Raw genomic sequence first — 18,472 nt, forward strand, 5'->3', positions numbered from 1 at the left:
TTAGAGCTGTGTCTGTGCTGGAACACACTGTCACACAGCTGAACCACTTAGCAGTTAGTGTACCCTGCACGAGTTAGAGCTGTGTCTGTGCTGGATGCACTGTCACACAGCCGAACCTCTTAGAAGTTAGTGTACCCTTCAGGAGTTAGAGTTGTGTCTGTGCTGGACCGCACTGTCACACAGCTGAACCACTTAGAAGTTAGTGTACCCTGCACGAGTTAGAGCTGTGTGTGCTCTGGATGCACTGTCATACAGCTGCTGAGGGCTCAGACACCACACAGAAGGCTCTTCCAGCATTGGGCACATGCGGCCAGCAGGCAGCCAGGAGAGCAGGGCTTCACAGCTCAGCCCTGCCATGCAGCCTCACAAGCAGTGCCACCAGAGAGCTTCACTGGGTTTGGACAAACCACAATTAAAGCTTTTGTGCAGCCATCAGCTTACCAAGTAGTTCAGAAGTGTTAGTAGCACCCAGCATATGTGGTGTATGGACTCAGTTAACAAACCTGTGAATTTCAACTAGTAGCTGGCTGATAATTTTTCCATTCCCTATTAAGCTATCCACCTCGTTTCTGAGAAAACACATTTATTTTGAATGTAACCTTTTCTGGAACAGGTCTGGGTTATTTCCTGAGAAATTGTGATCAAATAATTCCTCTTCCCTAAAAATCATCACCAGTGGTTAACTGCTAATAAATAGCCTTCTGTGACTTGGAATGTGGGAGATGAAGGCAGACTTGGGGAACTCAGGCGTGAAGCCTGACCTGGGGTGGGTGAGTCCCCAGAGGGCCCCCTGGGCTCCTGACGCAGCACAGCCATCTGCTGGGTGCCTGGATCTGGGTGCACGTCCTACCGAAGACTTCAATAGTGTTGCCCGGAGGGCTGAGGACAGTGAGGAGGCAGCACCAGACCTCAGAGGGGATGAGTGTGGTGGGAGGAAGAAAAAAAGGCATGACTGAGGGACAGACGGAGGGAGAAGCTGGGAGCAGCAGGCCAGCCTGGAGCAGTGAGGACGCAGCACAGTGGCCAACAGAGCCTGCCAGAGTCAGACTGGAGGGGACCGAGCCAGAAGCAGAGACACAGAAGCAGAGTACCTGAGACAGCACTAACGAGAGGGCTCTGAGCCAGAAGCAAGAGGTGAGGAGAAGCTGAGTCTTCTGGGTCTTTTTTTTCCCCTGCTGAATAGAGCCTTGATTACAGTGCTACCCAAGGTCTGATCAATTTCACTCTATTTTCCTAGCATTTCACGGTGAGAACCACATGAACGCAAAAAGCACCAGAAGCTAAAATCCTTGAGTCCGTGTGGGAGAACAACTCCTGCTAGAGCAGCAATTAACACCCGCAGTTAGGCACAACGTTATAAAGGGTGATTAAAAAAATATATTTTTAATTGCCAGGTTTATTTCAGTCCCCACTCCAGCCCAACGAGCCTAATGGGAGTCCGTTTTTTCCCCAGTACCAGCTGTTCTTTTGAACCTCCTGAATAGGAATCTGATTTGGATTTGAAGGAAGTCATCTTGGAAGCTGGTGCAGACTCTGTCCATGTGGCTTGGATGCGCTCAGCCCGAGGGCCACAGTCTCTGCACACAGCGAGGACTCCAGTGGCCAGAGAGCAAAGAGTCATTGTTAAACTAAACCCAGGAGACACATTTTCCTCCTCCAGACTGTAAATTCAGGCGTAAGTGGCTTTAAGACCATTCCCTATTTTGGAATTTAATAAAGAAAATGCATCTATCTGCAGTACCACTACTATAGGGGAAAAGTTTATTTCAATTTCATGGGATCTCAGCTGCATTATGACTTTGTGGCCTCTGCTGGCAGAAAACATTCTTACATAATGAGCTTTTACATCGTTAGATTGGGAATGGAGTCACAGCTGATGGTGGCAGCTGCTGCACACCTGTCTGGCCTCTGAGCCGCGCTGCTGACAGCCGCTGTGCTCGCCTGCTCTGTGGCACGGTCTGAGGGCAATGAACAAACAAGACCAACTTGACCGAGCCGCCTTTACGTCCCTGCAATTATTGCAGAAAATTACAGCAGTGAGAGGTCTGGAAAAACTCATTCAAGCTATTTGTTCCGTATAGGGGAAGAAACAAAAACAGAACATAGGGCTAGAAGAAACTTAGCATGTATTACAGAGCAAACTCACTAAAAATGGTTATTTAAATACTTACAATTCCATCTCTATCTGGTGAACCTCTGTAACAAAAAGAAATTGATAGCTATTATGAAAACGAGTCACTTTGCCACTCAGACTAAAATACAACAAGAATAATTCACCACCACCACCCTCGCCTCCCCTGCACTCCCACCCCGAAACCTGGCTAACAGAAACTAAATCAAAACAAATTTCTCAAGTGATATTTTAGTGTGGGGAATGTGCACGTGTGTAGGAGAAGGATAGTCTCATTGAAGGCTAAAGTCCAAAAGGCACAGGTTGGTGGCTGGGGGCACCTTGGTAGGAGCAGAGTTCACCAGGAGTCTGTCCTGGTCTGTCTGGCTGCTTTCACAACCATCACAACCCATGTAAACCAAATTGCTCTCTCTTACCCTTTTTTCCTCCTAAATTATTATCATGTTTTAAGGGTGACAAGGTCTCCCTGTGTTGCCCCAGCTGCAGTATAGTGGCTTTTCAGACACAACATTGAGCACTGCAGCCTTCAACTTCTGGCCTCACTCTGCTCCTCCTGCCTCAGCCTCCCAAGTGGCTGGAATTACAGGTGCTCTCCATAGTACCTGGCCCCCTTTTCTTTTCCCCTCTGAATAGTTCTGAATTGTGTCCTATAAGATGAGACTTTTGTGGTATTTTTCAACTTTATTTGACAATCTAGATTTCTCTCCACATTTCTACATTTACCTCTCCTTCTGTTACAGGAGAGAGGAAATTGAGTGCAATGTTTTGCTAAATGGTTTGTTTGTACTTTGGTTCTCTCTGTAAAGAGCTAAAAAATGTTATATTGCCCAGGGGACTAAAACTATGCTTGGAAAAAGATCTGCACAGTTTGAGGAGAACCTTAGTATGCTTGAGGGGTACTGTGACGTCTGGAGGAGTTTGGTGGGGTTGGAACTGTTCTCTAGGAGGTGGGACCAGGTAAGGAAATGCTTATTGCTTTATTATAAATAAAGCTTTATTGCTTTATAGGGTGGGGCAAATGAGAGGGAGAAAGAGGGGTAGGGAAGAGAGAAATGCAGAGAGTGGGTGAGAGGCCAACACGATTCCGAGATGTGACTCCCCTTCCCATCAACGTCCCTCTGAAACTTTCAGAATATTCTGCTTGGATGACAATACCCTTGAGAGAAGCATAGTTTTTCATAACTAGTGAGTTCTGTGCCCACAGAGATGCAGGGAGAGGACCCATGGGATTGCCAGAAATCTTGGGGCCTTTGGACATTCCCTGGACATAGGAATTAACGAGTTCAGGGAAATTTCATTTAAAAAAGAAAGATAGGAAGACTCTTAGATAACAAAAGTCTTAATTCATTGAACAAATATTGAGTGCTAAAATGAGCTGGGTACTTGGCTATGACCAGGGGATAAATAGGGCAGAGAAGACGTGCCCATCACAGAGAGAATGAGGCAGGAGAGTACGTCCTGGGTCACCACGGCCACACTGAGCCCGGCCTAGGGGAGAGCAGAGGCCAGGAACCAGCCCAAGCTCCTCAAAGCCAACTTCCCTTTACGCATCTGTGTACTGCACAACACGAGCATTTCTGACCAGCCCCCACTGAAGGAGCTGGGAGAGGTGACTGGATCAACATTTTGGTAGGATATGTTCAGAGGCAAGAAAGAAATAGAAGCGGAGAAGGGAAGGCTCTGAGACTGGCCTGGCTGTGGCATTGCCCACTTTGGTCCAGGCACAAGGGCACATCGGTGCAGACCTTAGATGAGCAGTTGCTGGGCCTCATGCCCCTTGTAGCTATTGGGACGGTATTTCAAAATTTTTAATCAGAAAAACTCTGACTGCACACAGCACTGTGGGAGTCTTGCCTGACCCTGGGTCTTATCGGTTGATGGGAACTGGGTGGGCGCTTCCCCGTTTGGGGGCCGCAGACGTGGCAGGCAGAGCACAGGCTCTGTGGCCCACTGCAGGGGCCGCAGCACAGGTCTCCTCGCCGTGCAAGCCTGTCCAAGTCACGTCACCCCTTCGTGTCTGTTACCTCATCTGGAAAAGAGCCATGAAAACTCTGAGGCTCCACAGGGATAGCAGAGGATTCAGTGCTAACATAAGTGGGGGGCCTGAGGCAGGGTCCAGAGCATAGTGGACATCGTCCCAGCTCACCCAGAATGGTAATTATTACATAATCGACCTGGGAGAGGGAGTGCAGAGAGGCCGCAGCCTCAGACATGAATTTCCTGAATTTTTTCTTTTTAACGGCAGACCTATTATATGTTCTGACTTCCACTTTCAAACTAATCATCTACCATGGACCCTTGGCCTCTGTTTCTAAAACTTTCAGTATTTGCCTTTTGCAAACTCTGCCTTTTGTGTTTTATTCTCTTATTTGGATTATAATTCTGCCCTTTGATGTTTTTTTCCTTCTAGGAGCTGAAAGCACAGGCACTGGGTTCCAGAGAAACACTCTGGCTCCAAGTCTTATTTTCTGGGCACTGATGTCTCATCTCTAAAATTGAGGTATGACTGCGAATCTTATTGCATTACTGGGAGGGCTAAAAAGGATTTCAGTGTAACAAAATCCCCTGTACAGACAGGGCTGCCACTTAGCACAGACTCTGACCCTTCCCCTCTGTCAGCCTCTGCAGTGATGATCAAATCAGGAAGCTCTCATCCTCACCCCACTGTCTGGGGATGTGCAATCAGCTGAAGTTGGTGCTGGCGGCTCCCAGAGCAGGTTGCTTAGCAACCCCAAGTGAGTTTCGGCAACCCTGAAACCAGTCTGCATCCACAAGGTTCAAGAAAGCCTGACAGCCTGAGCTGACGCCGAGGGATGGCGCAGTGCCGGAGAGTTTCCGAATTCCTTTCCCAGAAGGATATGTGATCTGATAGAGAGTGGGGGCTCTGAAAGCAAAGGCTTGTACTACAGATACCGAGCACCGTGTCCTCAGGCCACGATGCACGATAGAGCCTGCTCTCGGCTAATCTGGCACCACCTGGGTAACCTGGGGCGCTCAAAGGACACAAAGTTAGGGAAGATGCTTGGGATTCTGCAAACAAATGTCCCCTTAGAGAAGCGCAGGGCAGACTGAGCGTCTGTCCGAGGCCATGAGGACCCTCGCGTGCTCTCACAACAGAAACAGTGATGGAAAACAGCACTTTGGCCATACGCAGAGGAGTCCAGCTGCCCTGGGGAGGTTGTTTAACTTCTTTTCTCTTCTCAATAGATTTCCTTTTCTCTTTCAAACTTTCTTTACACACTAGAAATCTCGCTGCAGACATATATTGTCTTTATGGGAAAATGGATTTGGTCTCTGCTGATGATCTTTCCTGAGCGGCATTGGTGTATCCCCCACAGCACGTGGTGGGTGTGCACTGCTGACTGACTGCCTGGCAGAGCATCGGGCCCTTCAAGGAGCTCAGACCCCACCCTCTGTGTGTGCAGGTACACAGCCTGGGGCCCCACCAGGGAAATGGGATTCCCAAAGCCCAGGGACTTTCGCAGTGCTGAGTCTAGAGCCCAGATCTCTGACCCCAGAGAAGGGGCCGTCACCCATTCTGGGTGGCTAGTGTTCATAAGATGGAAAATTTCTTAAGAAACAATGTAAATTATATAATCCTTAGGGAAATATTCTTTACTTCATCATTTAGAAAAATTCACAAGACTACAGTAAATGTATTTTCCATGAAATAAATATTTACCAAACGAAAAAGCACAAAGAAAATGGAAGAAGAGGAGACTTAACATTTGGTATCCAGACAAAAAATAACTTTTGTTCCCCCAATCCTTTACAGTGCTTGGTTTAAGATCTCCGGTGTGGCGCTGGCCTCCTCCCTGGCCTCACCTCCCTTTATCACTGTGATCTGCAGCCCAGGTGGACCCCGGCCCCATTTATCTCCTTGGTATCTGCTTTCTGCACATTTCCACCCGTACTTCTGTCTATGTGGTTGTCCCCTTTGCATGAAACACACATCCTTATCTTCCTGAAGGCCAGACTCCGGGCTCCTCTCTCCCTGAAGCATCACTGATTGGCGTCCAAATATGAGCCTCAAATTCCCATGAAATTCCACTTTGATGGCTCAGCAGGAACTACCACATACTAATTTTGTGTCAGTAATAAGAGCAGCAGCTGGTCCTGTTTCCTGAGCACTTGCTAAGCACCAGGTACCACAGCAGGCCTTTCAAACATGCTGCCTCATGTAGCTGTTAAAAGTATTTTAATTTGTGTAATAGATATTTTATCCCACGAATTATAAATTCTTGGAGGATAAGGACACAGAGAACGCATAGCATGAAAAAATGTATAGAATGAACGCTGAAGGTGAGAATAATTGTGGCTTTCTTCATTTTTACCTGTGCCCAATTATTGACTTTCCATTTTCAGGCTTCTTTCTTTCAGAGATTCTAGCCAAACAAAGGATAGAATGGGCTCAATTCTGATGCAAGCAAACCACACAGGTCTGCATGTTCACCCGAGTGCAGGAGCTGCCACTGAGGAGCTGAGCTCTCCTTGCACTGGCCTGGGGCTGGAGTCCCAAGTTCAGAGCCAGTGTGGACTCCACATATTCAGGTTACCCGTGTGGCTCAAAAAGGCACGTGAGGTTTGTGTCAGAGTCAGTACTTCTAAGGGAGAGTTCTAGATGGTCAAATAAGAGGAACAAAGTGAAAAGAAACTGTTACGTCCCTGGACATTTTCAAGGGTCTACCAGTGTCTGTGGGCAGTTAACTCCCTGGGGCAGGACCATTTAAACATGTAAAAGCGACCCCCACGTGATCCTGCCCTTGGTTTCTCATTCACAGCCAAATATACTATTACTCCTGTGAATTCTGTTGGTTGATTTAAAATTCTGCTTGGACAACATGTTGGCATCTCAAGTAAGGGCTTCTGGATGGTATCCAGGCTACACTACTGTTTCTGGCTAGGTCTAATCTATCCAAACGGGTGTTTCTTCTGTTCCTTAGTACACATAGTATGGGCAGCCCTGGATATGCAAATTAAGCTGTTTAGTCCCCTCAAAAATAAGTCTTGCTTTCTGCCTCCTTGGACTGCTGGGAGGGGTGGTTATCAGGTCATTAAATAGAAAACCAACACCCGAGTGTATGATGAAAAATCTTCACCTTTTCAGCATAAATCTCAGAACTGTTCATACTGAACATCTACAATTTATCCTGAAATGGGGAGAGTGATAGAACAGTGCATGACATTCAAGAAAACTGCAGCAAAGTTAAGGTTAACAATGACAGTCGCTTCTCGCGGGCTGTGAAGAGGGAGGCAAAGTCTTAAAGTACATACGTAGAATCAGTGTCCTTTTCTTTCTTCCGTATTCCAAAGGCCTTCCTTGTGCGTTTTTTCAGTCCTGTGGGGAGAGAGTAAAGGGTCAGGAAAGTGAAGGTATGTTGAAACTTGCAACACTCTTGTGAAGCCAGAGCGTCCGCAGGCAATGGGAGTTTCTTCAACTGCACGTGTGTTTGTGTCAGGTGTGCCAAGGATCGAATTCGTCAATAGATATTTATCACTGCACGTGTGTGTGTGTGTGCGTCAGGCGTGCCCAGGATCGAATTCTTCAATAGATATTAATCAAGGAGTTGGCACTGTAAGTTCAACCAACACAAAGATGAATGGGCCCAGCAGAGATCTCAAGCTTTTCTTAGCCTCCTGTTATTCATCATCCCAACTGGGACTCGGCCAAGACACCGAATCACAGATGTAGAAGAGCAGCCATTTCCAAGTTAGACGTACTCTGGAGACTGGGGTGATGCCGAGACCCAGAGCATGGGAAGCACCCAGGGGAGCCTCACACCCACACCTCTCTGTCTCCTGTATTCCCAGCCCATCTTTCCTACTTCCTCCAATCTGTGGCTGGATAGTTTATCAAACCATTCTCAGAATGAATGTCAACATTTGTACTCCAGTCTCTCTCTCTGCCTTGTGTGGTCCTCACCTCTGGCTGGAACACGTTCCCTGTTTTCTGTGTATCCTGTATGGCCCAGGCCAACTGTCACCTCCCCTGTGAAGGCCTCTCAATCCTAGTTGTGTGAGACATTGACTATTCTGTGCCTCCCAAGTGTGGCTTTTATACCCATTATAATATGTCAAATGGTTTCCATTTTGACATATTACATGTTCCTGTGCCAGTTTTCCTCACGGGCTATGAGCCTTTCTAAAACCAAACCCCCTCATTGGTAAGCACTCCAGTCCAGAACAGGTGCAAGCTCACATTTGTTGACATAGACATCTTCCTGGAAGCACCTTCCCAGCAGCACTGGGGTAAAAAGCCCATTTCTTCCATCCTGGGAAGCCCAGCCCAGTCTCGGCTCCTCTGTTCCCATCCTGTCAAGGCTCTGTTTGGCCTCCCATCTCTTACATGTCCCAAAGATACAGAACTGGCTTGTGTTTCTTATGTTAATATTCGAATATGCTTAATCTCTGTACATTCAAAACCTTACATTTGTTCCTGGTGGCTTGGAAAATCTTCTTGACAAATTGGAACTGGGAAAGTCACTGGTATTTCAGGGTTTGCTTGGCACTAGCAGGTGGAACAAAGGAGAAAACACCAGGGGAACCAGTGAGTTGATGCCACGTTCTTCCAAAACATGTGAGTCAGCCTGAACCACTCAGATTCTCTGAGTCATCAGTACCATTATCTGACTCCCAGGGTGCTGCTCCAATATAATCTTCAAGTTGTCTCTGTTCAGGCTAATTTTGCATTTTAATAGTCATTCCTTTTAAGCCATTTAAGTCTTTAAAATGTTAATGTTTGGAAGTTTTTTTTCTTTAATCTCCTCCTACATGAAACTATTTTCCTTTGCTCTCACATGATGGGTTTATAGGAAAACTTATTGACATTTAAAACTACCCACCTATAATATTTAGAAACACTTCCCCCCTTTCATTTTCTTTCCTTTCTTTCTTTTTTTTTTTTTTTTTAAAAGCTTTCTTCTTTCTCACCTCTGATTGAATTATTTCCTTATAAGGACAGAAATATCACAGTTACATAATCATAGCTTTCTTCCTATAATTTTTCTTGGGTGTTAAGTCTCTGAAGTGGCTTCTCTATGCTTCTAACTTGAGTTCATAATGAATGTCAAATTCACCAGTCACCACTGGTTTCTATCAGACTAATCCTGTGTCTTCAAGTGCTTTATTTTCTGTAATTGGACTTGAGAGAGAAAATAGTATACCCTACCAAAAAAAAAAAAAAAAAAAAAAAGAGAGAGAGAGAAAATAAATTCCAGTATGTCTTATATTAAACTAGTAATAAAAAAAAGCAAGGGTTGTTTTCCACAGACACTGTCCTGTTTTTGACCACCAGGTCTGGATACCAGCCAGGATGAATCGGGTCGTGAATGCCACCGAGTCATATATTTTCCAGTCAAGGGTTCAGGAAACATACAGCCTGTTTCCAGAATCACTTCTAATTGTGCAATTTAATACAAGTCGCGTTTCTAATAAAATAGGAGCTATTACACTGATTAGTGCCATGGGGCATGGGGAGTAGCTTGTGCCAGGTCACACGGCGGTAAGTGGCAGGCCACATTTCAAAGTTCCCTCTGACTTTGGAATACCTTTTTATTAGTCATCACAATTCATTTCACCCTCTTATTAAAAACAACAGAAACCCAAATGTGTTTTACTTTTTGCACATGGAGAGACATCTTTAGGCAAATTGGACAACACACATCTTAAACACAAAACTACGTTTTGCATGTTTACATCTTTGTATCCTGCCCAGTGAACTAGTCCATGTTTGCTAAATAGATTATTTCTGTAATAAAGGAAAGTCTTGAGCTTGTGTCTTCATTAACTCAGAGGGTTACTCAAAGGTGAATGACATGTAATGGGATTACTTATTTTCTGCAGGAACCAGGCCAAATATTTAGTCTCTGTAATAAAAAACAGGCAAACTTAATTGCCCTGGGCATGATGCTGTGTACTGACTGCGACTCTGGACTGGCAGGGTCTATTTCTTACAACATTCACTGTAATTCGGTCAGAAGAGATTAAGGTGCTTTGTGTATAAGCTTTTCCTCTAGGTTTTAAATATAGGTACTGCAATCCAGCTCAGATCCTTTTCATAAGAGGTTTTACAGAAAGAGGTTGGAACAGTGAAGATGGGGGCCAGTTTCTCCTGTGGCTTTTTTTTTTTTTTTGAGACAGAGTTTCACTATGTCGCCCTTGGTAGACACAACCCTAAACTTTTGGGCTTAAGTGATTCTCTTGCCTCAGCCTCCCAAGTAGCTGGGATGATAGGTGCCTGCCACAATACCCAGATATTTTTTTTTTCGTAGTCATCATTGTTCTTTTTAGCAGGTCCAGGCAGAGTTCGAACCCACCAGCCTTGGTGTAGGTGGCTGGTGCCCTAGCTGATGAGTTACGGGTGCCAAGCCCCTCCGTGATTTTTTGTGGACGTATGATTGCAGCGTCTAGAGTCTGCAGTGTCAGACTGCAAAGGCAACGTCAGGAGACAAGGCAAGTTCAGTGGCTAACAGTGCCGGGCACAGGGTCATCACTCAGCAAATGTCTGCCCTGGCAGCTCTACATAGTTGAGGTTCCACCCGGAAGGAATTATTAAAGGTGGTGGGTATGTACCGTTTTGGTCTGAACACTTTACCTTCATTTTTAGGTGACTCAAAGGAAACACCAGAGATCTCTGCCCCCAAGTGGGGCCCCGTCACTCCGCTGACGTGCTCCAGTGACAGTGGATTGTAAAAGGGCCTGAGATGGAAGCGCCTGGAAGTGCAGATGTGATAGGTGGAAATTCACACTGGGACATTAAAATGGGGACTTTTAAAAGGCAACTAAGAATTTTCAAAGGGCTAAGATTCATGACATCCTTTTATAAGAAAAGAAATATTTGACCTTTTGATAACACAGGAGAAGAAGATGGTCATGAAATAGGTTGGCCACAAAATGCTTGGTGTCGGCTGCCCTGACATGAGAGTGAGGAGGGAGCTGAGTGGGAACACGGAAGCTGAAGCAGGGAGGTGACTTCTACTCAGCTGCAGTTACAGCAGGAGATGGGCGTGAGCTCCCACGGACATGGGCTCACATCTCATCTTCACTGCCTCCTGGGCGGGTTGTTTAACCTCTCAGAATCTCAGCCCTCACAACAGACTTTTGTAGGCTCATGTTGAGTGTGACCACCCTGCACAAACCCTGACACCATCCTCCATCACTTCCCGAGGAATTCTCTTGCTTTTCTTGGAGGCTTGATGGTCCTAAACAATTCAAAATCAGCTGTTTTAACTGAGTAGGTAAGAGCAACTAAAGCCTGATCTTTCTCTCCCTGGAGCATTACCACTCTGTTCCTTTAGAAATAGAAATACAACATCAAGATTTGAAAATAATAAAATTATTATTAAGCTTTCTTTGGTTGCAGCAGTTGAAACAAACCAAACTTAGTCTTAAGAAATGTATTTGACTAACCAGTATCATAAAAGATAAGTGGGAATTAAAAGACCACAAGAAACACATGCAACTTTCTCCTGCCAGCGAAGTGCAGCGTTTTCGAAGACTGCCCTCTGTGCAGGCACAAACGTGATTGGGCTTGGGCTTCCCGGTGTGATCTGAGTAGGCCCAAGCCACCTCTCCCTGGGTTAGGGGTATTGTAGGGTTCAGAGCCTCTTGCTCCCAACCCAGCCAGGAGACACAGGTTATGCCTGGAAAATAACACTTCTGACGCTAACAAAATTATTTTGACTTGTTCTCTTAGAACAGCTGTTCTCAACCTGTGGGTCACGACCCCATTGGGGGTCGAACGACCCTTTTACAGGGGTCACCTAAATACATACTGCATATCAGATCTTTTACATTACGATTCATAACAGTAGCAAAATTACAGTTATAAAGTAGCAATGAAAATAATTTTATGGTTGGGAGTCACCACAACATGAGGAACTGTATTAAAGGGTTGTGACATTAGGAAGATTGAGAACCACTGCCTTAGAACGTTGACCTGTAGAGTCACGTCCCTCTTGCTCTGTCCATCTCTCCTTTGCTTTCTCCCCCACATTTGTGGGTTCTCTCCACCCTCCTCCGCCCCCACTCCTTCCCCAGCTTGGTGCTGGCACATGGGAAGCACTGAAGTCAATTGGCGCCACTCACACAGACTGATTTTCAACCATACGCAGAAAAGTTCAATTGAACTGTAATTCCCCAAATTTCATTTTTAAAAACTCCATTTTCAATAGGAAAATAAATCCAAAAGAAAGCAAAATGGATAATAACAGAAATGATTTTTATATGCCCTTTCATTTTTTTATTTTGCCTAGGGAGGAAGGATTAAGTCTTTGGAAAAAATCTATAAATTGTCACTCCATGTGCCATTTAATGCTTTGAGCTAAATTCCTCCAAGTTCAGTTTAAAGAGAACATATTCTTCATAGAATTCCTCTGGCTTAATTCTATGCTACTCCGTGGAGGCAGAGAGTTAGTCAAAGTGGAAAGAGATGTACGTGGTATTGCCTGTTCCACACTCCACAGGGTATTAGCCAGCCTTATTTAGTAAGGACCCATGAAGTCTACTTCCAAAAAGAGTGGGAATTCTTTAAAAAGTTAGAAATATATAAAATCAAGTTCTTTTATTCAAAACTTAAAAATTAGCTAGTATATAAACAAACATAAATAAAAGGTTTAAAAGAGAACTACACTTATAATTTAGGTCTAAAAGTTCTTTTGAGAGCCCTGGAAGGCCTTCAGGCCCACGTGACTTTCGGGGTACATAGTCATAATGACCATCCGTCCATTTCTCCATCTGTCCTCCACCCATCTGTCCTCCATCCATTCATCCTTGGGTTAAAATCACAATAGGTAACAAAGTCCACTGTCATGGCGTTCCTCCTATTGGGCTAAATCCATCATGTTATGATGAAAACCTTCTTCCTCTTAGTCACCTCTCTTGGAAAGTTAACACTGGGTGGGCCTGAAGATTTGGTGAGCTCCCCCTCAGCCCCTTCTCAGCTAAATGGTCAGATCACCTTACTCTTTCTTTACTTATGGCTCCTCTATTCCAAACATTTAAATTATTGTTTGTTGCTCTACTAATGATGTCTAATTCTAGGTCCTTACATTTTCCAGGCTAGCTCAGTGATACTCCCCATCACTGGTCAATATTTTCTTTTCTTTTCTTTTTTTTCAGTTTTTGGCTGGGGCTAGGTTTGAACCCACCACCCCCGGCATATGGGGCCAGCGCCCTTCTCCTTTGAGCCACAGGCACCGACCACTGTTCAGTATTTTCTTCACCAGTCTCCCTGTGTTGGGTACTGGTACAGCTGGAGCATTCCCCAGGCAGGCGTGCTTCTCAGTCCTTGGGGCCACTGTCAGGAGACTCTTTATCTCCTGATCTGTGGTTGGCAGAAAAGGAGCCAGCTGAGCACTGGTTACATGCCAGGGACTCGTACAGGCTGAAGACACAGCACTACCCCTGGATCACGTGTGATCAGAGATCAGTAACTAAGATCCTAAACACCCCTTTCATTAGGCCACTGTCACCTACTTGTCAAAGAGACACACATACACGACTGTGTGTGGTATCTGAGGTGAAAAGGGACGTGAGGTTGCCAGGAGCCTGTCATGAAGTTCCTATCATATAAATGCAAAGTATCCAACCCAACTCAACGATTTGAAAAGGAGAAGAAAATCCATTTCCCCTCCCAAGCCATCCAAGATTGAGTTTTTCAGTTTCTTCTGTTGGATACATTAACTGTAAGAGTCTATGAAGTCTTGTTCAGTTTCCAGCAGACTATCAAAATAACCCCAAGTGTTCACATGAGGTATGTGTAACCTAAAGCTAAACTCATCACCTTCCCTTCAATCGAGTTCCTTTGCCAAGCAGGGTTTCCCCCCAAGTAAAATGGCATCATCTCCTCCCACAATGCTCCGTCTAGAAACACACAAAGTACCTCTGCTGCCTCCTTTCCCTTCCCTTTCCACATTCAGACCATCAGGGACTGCTGTGTCTGTTCAGTCTGTCTGGTCAGGCTCCTTCCACACCATGAAGCTGTAAGACTTGGTCTCCAAGACAGCCATGGAGTAGGAGGAGGATGTGACAAGGGACAAGGTTTGTACCCTGGGCCAGAAGGACATGGCTCATATCCCACATGGCCTCACCTGGGTATAAGAGAGACACTGGAAACAGTCCCTGGCTATGAAGCTGACCCCAGCAACAGCGTCACGGCACGAAGGGGTGTGTGGCTCTTTGGGGTCAACTCTCCGCATGGATGGACCCCAACTCCCGTTAGCGCTTCTCTGCAGTCCTGAGCTCCAGTCCCATGTAATTAATTGGTTCCATCATTTGCTACTCATGTTATTATTGATAAATTTAGACGTCTCGCAGCCTCAGTATTCATAGCTATAAAACAGATCTCAGGGAAACTAAATAAATCACACGTGGAACAAGCTTACTAGAATCAATGGCTTACCATAATCAACATTTTCCAGAAATTGAGTCTGAATATCAAACTGACCCCAGGAAAAATCCTTAAAATTGTTGGAATTAAAAAAAAACAAATCTCTACTATGGTTTAATGAATTACTTTTTACCTCTAAAGATACCAGTTGAAGAAGAGTAGGAAAATATTTGTTTTCTTCTTTCCCCCTGAAAATTACAATTTAAGGAAAAAATTCTTGTTCTTGGAAGGGGACTTTTCTCCAGCTTCCGTTACAGACTAGAAGACACACTGATAGGTGGTTAAAGTTAAAGAAGGTAAAGGCAGAGCGCAACATCTGATTTTAAAACAGATGAGTAAATGGTAAGGTCCAGGGGCATTGAAGCCCAGGGCCCACAGCCAGAGACAGGCATGGAGGAGCCTGGACTCAGACCTCGCCCTCTACCGCAGCTCAGGGCACCACACCACGTGGCCTCACTGAACGTGAGTTGGCTTGTGTGTGTGTGATAAATGGTGCACATAATAATATAAAAGTATAAATACATCTGTATCAAGAGAGGGAGAGAGAAAGAGAGAGGGAGAGAGCAGGCACTACACACTGGTCTTCCAGGGTGCCCCGGGGACTGGGTAGTTTCAGGTTTTCTGAGCATGGTTTTTGTTTCCTATGCTACATATACCAAAGGACCTAATTATTTTCTAAATGTCTACAGCCTCTATTTGCCTGAATCACATTATCTGATCATTTAAATCACATTTCTAGTTTTGCTAATAAATTTTAGCTGAAACTTGCCTTAATGTTTTGATTAAATTTTCTGTTATATACTCTAATTAGTCTTTCAGTTTGTGAGACTATAACTTCAAAGGCAGAAGGAAAGTACGAGGTGACTTTAATAATGATGAAAAGTAAACAGGGGGGGAATGTCATCGGAGATGGGGGCTCTGCAGAATAATCAGACCCAAGTGCTGAACCCGAACTCAGCTGGGGATGAGGCACTTTCCACCACTCGACTTTGTTCTTCCTGGCACAGTCCTGTTACAAGAGAAATTAGACGCTTCTTTCACATGTCTGGAGAGTCCTTGCCAGGGTGGTCCAGATATGTCTTCTTTGAAACATGGTTGAAACCCAAGGTGGGCTCTGGCCCCTGCTTTTTCCAAATTGCTGGCCCCTAAGCACCCGTGCACTCCTGCTCACCTCTGCTGCTGGGCGTGGCGGGGCCACTGCGGTGATTTCAGGGCACAGTCCCATCTGACGGAACTCTGCTCTGACGTCACCAGAGGACAGAGCTCTTCACTGAGCGTGGCACTGGGACCATTTTCTCCAACTTTATCTGTTACTGTAGCTCCACAAGCACAGCATTCTGCAACCAAACAAGAATTCTCTGTCCCCTGGACCAGCTGCACATCTGTGTCTGACATATTTGCTTCTGTGTGGACGACACTCTTTCTGGATGACTTTCTCTTCAAACTACGGAGATCTGCTGACCCCCCAGCTGGCTCCGATAGGCCCTGCCACTCTTGCAGGATGTGGGCCGCAGAGGTGATCCCCCCCCACCCACCATGTCCTTCCAAATTTCATTGCAGAACTCAGCCAGCTCTGCCTCACAGCTTACATCATCCTTGTTCTTTTAGAGTCTAAGCTTCTTGAAGATACTTGCCCTGCCTCCGGTGCCCTGTGCCCACCCGTGAGCCTTGTCTGTGTCGTCCACATCCCTCTCGCTGCAGATTTAACATCCACTAAATGGAGAAGAGGGTCCCCAGGCAGGCAAAGGCTCATGTGTCAACAGCAACCTCTACCCCTGTGAGGTAGAAGTGGCCGAGCCCGGAGCTTTTAAATTATGACTTCTTCCATTGTTGAGAAAAGAACTCCAGTAAATACTCAAAATCTTCACGTATGAAGCACATGGGTCACAATACAGCTGACACCCTCATATACAGCACGGGGAGTGAAGCGTTAGAAGGGCAGGGGACCAAGGGTGACTGTCCCTGGTAACACTGGGGCAGAGGGTGACAGTCCCTGGTAACACTGGGGCATGTGGCACGGAAGAGACCCTCAGACTCTCACTCAGCGGCCGCTCCCTCTGTATAAAGGACGGAGATAATCTCGTCAATCTCCTTTTCCAGACTAGACAGGAAGAAGCCAATTAAAACAGGTCAGAGAGGCAAAGTTAAACACAGGTATGAAGGGCCGCAGCCAGAGAGGAAAGGCCGCCTCACAGACTTGAGAAACCAGTGAGCTTTGTCTGCAGGCTGCCAGCCCAAAGCAGGACAAGTGTCCAAGAGCTCTGTCAAGTGATAGCAGAGGCACCAATTGACAAAGATACATGTAAATATAAAAAATATAAATGGTTTTATGTATAAAATGCTACTTTTTACCACCAAAAATAGGTTAAAGTGAGCTTAATAACCTTTGCTTAAGCAATAAACAGTTTCAAAATGGTATCATCAAACATGAGGCTCAGTTTCTCAGAAAATTAGATTCTGTGAGCTAATAATAGCTCCTCTGGGGTTTATTAAATGCCTGCCATACATTCTTCATGCATTGTCAGATTAAAACCCACAGCACACACTGTGAGGTGAGGGTAATCCTCTCAGAGAGAAGTTCTGTGATTCTCCTGTCTGGCAGGGATGGTCCATGGTGGGAGACCCTCAGACTCTCACTCAGGGATGGTCCGTGGTGGGCTGGTGAGACCCCAAGGCCTGTGCCCTCGCTGACCTGTGTGCAGGTCATCTGACAGGTGGATGAGAGAGCGCCCGGTGCCCACTGAGCCGACCATGTGCTTGGGAAGCACAGTGGCCCATCCCTCCCTGGGGTCCTCTGGTCCTTCCTTGCTCCCCTCCCAGCTCCCTGGGAGTGCCTGCCTGTCTTACCCACTCAGTTCTCTTTCTAGTACTATTATAGAGAAAGACGTTCACATGAAGAGGGAAATAAAAAAAATTGTCAGTGACTGATGACTGGGAAGTGAAGATTCCCTGTGCCACCAAGTGCTAACTTTGAAGTCAGCCTCACCCTCTGGGGAAAATGGAACTGGACAGGTCAATCCGGGGTCTTTGGGCAGGGTGTCCCCTGGTGATGGTGGTGGGAACATCCCGTCAGCCAAATAGTCAGAGGGCAAAACGCCCCCTTTCTATCTCTGAATTGTCAGTGTTTTCTTTAGTGCTAGAGATGGTGACTCCAGGCTCTTCACATCAAATTCTCTTAGCCATCAAGTTCCAGAAAGACCCACCCACCACTGTGGCGCAGCCTGAGTCACTCAGCTGTGCCCCATGGTGGCCATGTCTGAACGAGGAGGCCATTTCATGTCTGCTCGCGGGCACCCCTGGGTGGTAAATGAGCCACAATTCCAAGTAAGGGGAAGTAGTGGGACCCAAGGATGCCCGGCCACGCGGATCAAGGCTTGGTCCCGTGTACTCAAGGAATTTGTCATGTGAAATAACTAAACAATTAGTGTTTTATTTCTGAATTATAAGAGAGTGACAGAAAAACGTCACTTTCAAGAAAAGAGTGTTGTAAACTCATGCCTGTTTCATTAATGGAGCAGTAACTTGTGACGTCTGTTAGAGTTCTGTTCCCGAGACATAAAATATATTGAAGCTGCAATTATGGCAGAGGAGAGTCTGTGTGTTTGGATTCCACTGGAGGCCATTTTCATAAGTATGTGTTTTCTGGAATCCAAAAACACATATCCTGATGGAAACAGGACTGGAGCCATGCGTTGTTTCCACAGACCGTACTCTGCCATAATTGCAATTTCAACAAAATCACGATTTCAATTTCAACAAAGAAGACCTTCTTTGTTGGAGCAGTGGGTTCTTAATCTCTTTTTGGTCATAGACTCCTTCGAGATGCTAATAAAAATTATGCAAAGCATTTTTTCCTAAGTTCTAAGAACTTTCTGGAGCAAATGTGCAAAACTCTTTGCAAAACGAGACTGTCCCTTCTGACTTACCGGGTTGGTGTTAATACTTTCCACGGA

General features: G+C 45.7%; 1 protein-coding gene across 1 annotated transcript in view; it reads right to left on the reverse strand.

Annotated features, from left to right (window-relative positions):
* SGIP1 (SH3 domain GRB2 like endophilin interacting protein 1) overlaps positions 1 to 18,472 on the reverse strand; it is a 179,018-nt gene that overhangs the window by 99,230 nt on the left and 61,316 nt on the right. Inside the window, exons 3-5 of the mRNA XM_023509889.1 lie at positions 7,406 to 7,526; positions 2,172 to 2,196; positions 1,092 to 1,175 (exon numbers count right to left, since the gene is read on the reverse strand). Of these exons, the coding sequence (XP_023365657.1) occupies positions 1,092 to 1,175; positions 2,172 to 2,196; positions 7,406 to 7,526 (230 nt within the window). The remainder of the gene's footprint in view (positions 1 to 1,091; positions 1,176 to 2,171; positions 2,197 to 7,405; positions 7,527 to 18,472) is intronic.

The sequence above is a fragment of the Otolemur garnettii genome, unplaced genomic scaffold (assembly GCF_000181295.1).
Source record: "Otolemur garnettii isolate 467f Iridium unplaced genomic scaffold, OtoGar3 scaffold00010, whole genome shotgun sequence".
Taxonomy (NCBI): Eukaryota; Metazoa; Chordata; class Mammalia; order Primates; family Galagidae; genus Otolemur; species Otolemur garnettii.